Source organism: Nyctereutes procyonoides, unplaced genomic scaffold (assembly GCF_905146905.1).
Source record: "Nyctereutes procyonoides isolate TBG_1078 unplaced genomic scaffold, NYPRO_anot_genome, whole genome shotgun sequence".
NCBI classification, from domain to species: domain Eukaryota; kingdom Metazoa; phylum Chordata; class Mammalia; order Carnivora; family Canidae; genus Nyctereutes; species Nyctereutes procyonoides.
The window spans coordinates 5,878,732-5,884,731 of NW_026575020.1; the positions used below are offsets into that span (position 1 = coordinate 5,878,732).

Sequence of the window (6,000 nt, forward strand, 5' to 3'; positions counted from 1 at the left end):
CTGATCTGTGGCAACTGTCTTTGATTCAGTGTCTTCTTGATCTGCTTTAACCTTAAACTAAGGCTTCCTTTTCATCTGGGGAAAATGAAATGGGCTTCTGTTACTGACCTATCTCCCTCTAATGTTAAGAATCAGAATACTTGGAAGCAGAAATAAACTGGAAAGGCTATTTATCCCTGTAACTACTTTGTCTCTTCCTTTCTTTACCCAGTAGGAACCCAAGCAAGTATCTATTGAGCAGCCTGTTTATACTTCTCTCAGTGCTTCATTCTCAATTTGGCTGGTCTTTAGGTGAAACATTTGCCTCTTTGCTGGAAGCTTCTGGTGCTAGTCATTCCTAAAACAGAGAATGAGGGTCTTCAGTGTAATTGCTTGGGTACCTCAAAAGCATCTGCTCTTTCTTGTATCAGAAGATGTTTTGAATACAAGTAGACTTTTAGTTCCCTTTCTATTTTTAGGAAGAGGTACGTCCACAGGACACTGTATCGGTAATTGGTGGAGTAGCTGGAGGCAGCAAGCATGGAAGGAAGGCTGCTTGGAAATTTATAAAAGACAACTGGGAAGAACTTTATAATCGATACCAGGGAGGATTCTTAATATCCAGACTAATAAAGGTATGTGAAGATTTTTATTTTGAATAGCTGGTTTATCATGGATGTTATTTAGAGACATCCATGATTCACTAGGTTTATAGATTACATTCTTTGCTGTTTAAGAGTTTCTTTTTTTTAAAAAAAAAAAAAGGTTTCTTTAAATAGTTATTAGCTTTATTAAAGGGCTTATCCATCACCCATCCTGCATCCTCTAGAATATTTTAAAGTTGGGAGAGAATAGAATGATTCATTTTTAGAGTAAATGATTTAGAATTTAATTCCTAGCCTCTTTTGCATTTACTATACACCGTTGTTTTTTCAGCTATCAGTTGAGGGATTTGCAGTTGATAAAATGGCTGGAGAAGTTAAGGTAAGCAAAGTGCTGTTTACTTTTTATTTTTCAAGCTAGTAAGTAAAAACACTAATGAACCAAATTGTAATCATACAGTGTTGGGCTAATGTTGTATTAATCCTTGTTTTTGCTTGGAGAAAGACAGATAGGGTTGTGTCTTTAATGCTTGAAGAATATGGGTTTGGAGTCATCTTTGAGGGCATCAAAATATGGTTGAAAGAACGTGGACCTTGGAATCAGTTGATATGAATAGGATTCTGTGCCCTACCCTATGTTAACTATGTGACTTCAAGCAAGTTTTTAACCTCTATGAGCTCCCTGTGTCTCCTCATCCATAAAATGGGATGATAATAAATTTGTTATTTAAAGTAACTAACATAGTGGGACTGGAACAGAATAGTAGGTCCTTGATAATGGTTCTTGTTTCCTTTCTAATAACCTTCATACGTCTGTCATATGCACAGGGAGACCAGGTGCTACGTAGGGACTCTTAGCCTTTACAAAGGATAATAATTATGTGATAAAGTTCAGCATTTGAGGAACAAATCTACACTGATTAGGAACATCTTAACTTTAAGCCTTCTGTTGCATTTAATTGGGAAGTACTTTTGAAGTGTCACTTTCGCCTTCCCCTTCTTGGAGGCAATGGGGTTATGAGGTGTGAATTCAGAAGTTCTGAGAGCTATAGTGTTACTTCATTCACTCTGCAAACCATTGCTAGGAATAAGATTTTAAGATTTCAGATCTTGGGATGCCTGGGTGGCTCAGCGGTTGAGTGTCTGCCTTCGGCCCAGGGTGTGATCCTGGAGTCCCAGGATCCGGTCCCACGCTGGGCTCCCTGCATGGAGCCTGCTTCTCCCTCTGCCTGTGTCTCTGCCTCTCTCTCATTCTCTCATGAATAAATAAATAAATAAATCTTTAAAAAAAAAAAGATTTCAGATCTTGAGAAAACAGTGAAAGACTTGATTTCTGCCTTCATTTAGTTTACATCGTATATTATGCAAACAGTTCCTTTATCGTAAAGGATATACATACTCTGAAGGAGAAGTATATGTATTGGGTTTGGACGGGAAGGGCAGTGAGTGGCCAAGCTGAGGCTGGTTAGATAGATAGAGGCCAGACTATGGAGGGCCTAGTAATCCATATTAAAACTTTCCTAACATGGGACACCTGGGTGGCTCAGTGGTTGAGCATCTACCTTTGGCTTGGGACATGATCCTGGGGTCCTGGGATTGAGTCCTGCATCAGGTTGTCCGAGAGGAGCCTGCTTCTCCCTCTGCCTGTGTGTCTCTGCCTCTCTGTCTCTCATGAATAAATAAATAAAATCTTTAAAAAAAAAAAAAACTTTCCTAATAGTGGAAAACCCTTGAATTACTTATAAACAGTGAGGAGTTAATGTGATTTGTATGATAAAAATTTCAGTCTGGCTGCAGTGTGGAATGGGGAAGGGAAGATGTTGATGCTAACTCTTCAAGCAAGAATGATAAAGTAGCTTGTAATGAAATCCAGGGGCTTGATTTTGTTAATCTTTAATTCAACAAATATTTACTCTGTGTTGTGAACATACCTGGCAGAGGAAGAAGAAAGAGTCGAGGATAATTCCCTAATTCCCAGGTTTCTTATTATGTAAATAGTAGTGCTATTTGTTGAGATGGAATGAGGGGAAGTCCTGTATCTTACTCAGGCTCTAAGGAGCCTTGGAGCAGGAGCCATTGTCATCTTTGTGAATAAAATAAGGTTATTGATTTCTAAAAGTTACAGACTTAATTAATCTGATGAATTAGTCATTCTCACTTTTACACCTGTGATGACTAGTTCAAAGTAAAGACCCCCCCCCCCATCCTTTTGCTGGTTGGTGTTTAAAAGCTGCTTTCATTTTTTTAGATTTTATTTATTTCAGAGAGAGAGTGAGACAGTGTATAGGAGGAGGGGCAAAGGGAGAAAATAGAATCTCAAGCTCACTCTCCACTGAGCATGGAACCCAACTCAGGACTTGATCCCAGAATCCCAAGATTGTGACTTGAGCCTAAATCAAGAGTCAGACACTTAACCAACTGAGCCACCCAGGTGCCCCAAGAGTTGCTTTGTTTTCTGTGAAATGTGGTATACTTTATTAGAAAATAGTTTTATTGTATGAAATAATGTGAGTCTCTGGAGCAGCAATCAGACCTTTCTAGTTTTATCATCCTTCACAAATTACTATTAGAAGCAGCCTGAATGTGTTTTGAGTCTTTAAGGACTCTGCCTACCAACTGTTAACAGTTTGTGTAGGTTTTTCTTAAATCTTCTGGAGTAAATATTTTCTCATAAATGAGAAAATGGAGCAGTTAATTTACTCAAAGTCATAGGCTAATACATGATTGAGCCTAGATTTGAGTCCCAAGCCTAATTCCAAAACCTACACTAACTACTAATGATGAATCAATCTAAAAGAAAGGCGATAGATTCTATCTCTTTATTAACTTTTGGTTCCATTTTAAGCATATATTTGGAGAAGAATTCCTGTATTCAGGTCCAAGGAGCTGCTTGTTTTCTTTTAGCCTTGGAATGGCAGTGGTATATTTTCATGATTGAAGCATTTTTTTTTTTATGAGAGAGAGAGAGAGAGAGAGGCAGAGACATAGGCAGAGGGAGAAGCAGGCTCCATGCACCGGGAGCCCGACGTGGGATTCGATCCCGGGTCTCCAGGATTGCGCCCTGGGCCAAAGGCAGGCACCAAACCGCTGCGCCACCCAGGGATCCCTGATTGAAGCTTTTGAATCCCTTACAGAAGAGTGTTTTTTCATGACCTGTGATATTATTACATTCTTACTATTGCTAGTAATGATCCTGCATTCTGGGCTGTTTTATAACAGGCTTTCTTCGAGAGTCATCCGGCTCCTTCAGCTGAACGCACCATCCAGCAGTGTTGTGAAAATATCCTGCTGAATGCTGCTTGGCTAAAGCGAGATGCTGAGAGCATTCACCAGTACCTCCTTCAGCGAAAGGCCTCACCGCCTACAGCGTGAGCCCTTAGGCGCCACCACTGCGGTTCTGCTGCTTGGCTGTGGGGGGGATAAGGTGGGGCTACCGAACAGCTGATTCACATGCCGAGAATTTGGAGTCTTCTTTCAAACCAGTGGGGGTTGGACAATGAATGTAGTTAACTGGTTCCTGCTCACACTCCAGAATTAAATTCTATTGAAAAAAGGAAAATCAGCAATTCAGCAAAAAAATAAATAAAAATAAAAAATAAAAAATGTAAATATGATAGTAATAAAATAGAGCATAACGAAACTGTGAAACTTCCCAAAGCCTTGTCAGTGGTTAAAAGTATTTAACACTCTCCTGTTCATGACAGATGTTCTGTTTTTATAACCTACCAAAAGGAAACTAGAGGCTTCTGGGTGAAGAAGATTTTTTTGTGAAGTGGGTTCTGCAAGCAGCCTACAAGCCAAGGGTAGTGTCCATTGCTGGGAATGGTTAAACGTGAAAGGCTGATAGCTGGTATAACATAGAGTCTGTGCATAAATCCAAGTGTTTTTTGGTTTGGGGGTTGTTTTTTCTTTTTTTTTTTTTTTTTCCCCTGGGGATTTTTTTTTTGTTTTGTTTTGTTTTTGTTTTTGTTTTTGTCCTTTTTTTTTTTTTTTTTTTTTTTTTTGGCATGGGGACTGATCAGGAAGATGTATTTTCCTGCATAACTCAATCTGAACCAAGGATCGTAATTCTCCATGCCTTCCCTTCTGTGTGATACCCACCCCTGGCCAAAAAAAGAAAAAAAAAATGTTAAAAAAACAAACCAAACCTATCCTGGTCTGGGTTTTTTCCTCCTCTTAGTTCCACCCCCAACCTCCACCCCCGGTGTCCTTCTTAGAGATAAAGAAATAATAAGGAAACATCTTTTATAGCCACATTAAATAAGAGAAACTGATATACATTATTTTTTCTTTCTTTTTTAAGACAACTTTTAAGAACCCTGAGATGCAGATAGGTGAGACATAGAAACGAAAGGGTTTTCAGCCAGGCTGTCCTGAAGGAATTATTCTGCTTTTTTAAAAAAATAAAAAATAAAAAAAGGTCTTAGTCATCCGACAGGCCAATGGTTAAAACTCTTCATGACAGTATCAACACTGGTTTCTCCTGCTTCATCGTGGACATGTGAGAAGCCAGTGGCAACCACTGCAGGGCCGTGTATTAGTGGTGACTGGATAGAGCAGCAAAGACCACAGCCTGTGTGTGCCACTCTTTGCTTTAACAGAGTATCCTACTAACAAGCCTGGCCTACCTGATCCAGTGAGTTTTAACTCTACACCTCATTGCTTTCCTCTGCCCAACCTTTTTTTCCTTTTCTTTCTTTTTCCTCTTCTTTTTATTTTTCTTTTTAAAAATATTTGTTTTGTGTTATTAACAGGTATTTCATATTTGGTGTGGCTTAACTGTATTTCAGAAGGTCATCAGATTGTGAGACTGCTTCCTTGAAACATTTTTGTGCTATTGTTTTAAAAAAATAATAATTAAAAAACAGTTGGCGTTAATAAAAATGTCAATGTGAAATTGATGTCCTGATTTCTTTTATTCTCTTTAATAAGAAACTATAAATTTTTCTTCCATTTACTAGAATTATAAGAAATTTTACCACCGTGGGATTTTTTTGAGTCTTAAAATCCAGTTTCTGAATTCCTTAATGATTAATACCTAAACAGAAAAATCCTAAGATTCCTTCTAAATTCATTCTGGATGCTCAGAAATCTCTTAGAGATCCTTAGAGTCAGGATTCAGGAGTTAACTTGAGACTTACCAGTACTCATTTTTGAGGCTTTCCTGTCCAGGGACCACTCTCCGCACTGGTGGACGCCATCTAGGCATGAGCTTAAAGCACCAGCAAAGGAGGGACACCAGAAAGATGGAGGGGGAAAAATCTGCTTTATTAAAGAACTCAAAAGGTACCTGGCTGGATTGTGTGACTTTTGATCTCTGGGTCCTGAGTTCAAGCCCCATGTTTGGTGTGGATCTTTCTTAAAATAAAAAAACATTAAAAAAAAAATCTCACAAGTTTATAATTAGAAGTTCTAGAAG

At 38.6% G+C, this 6,000-nt stretch overlaps 1 protein-coding gene across 1 annotated transcript in view; it reads left to right on the top strand.

Annotated features, from left to right (window-relative positions):
- Positions 1-5,478, top strand: part of NPEPPS (aminopeptidase puromycin sensitive) — a 101,798-nt gene extending 96,320 nt beyond the window's left edge. The window contains exons 21-23 of the mRNA XM_055329311.1: positions 459-614; positions 916-963; positions 3,801-5,478. Of these exons, the coding sequence (XP_055185286.1) occupies positions 459-614; positions 916-963; positions 3,801-3,953 (357 nt within the window). The 3' untranslated portion in view covers positions 3,954-5,478. The remainder of the gene's footprint in view (positions 1-458; positions 615-915; positions 964-3,800) is intronic.
- The last annotated feature ends 522 nt before the right edge of the window (positions 5,479-6,000 follow it).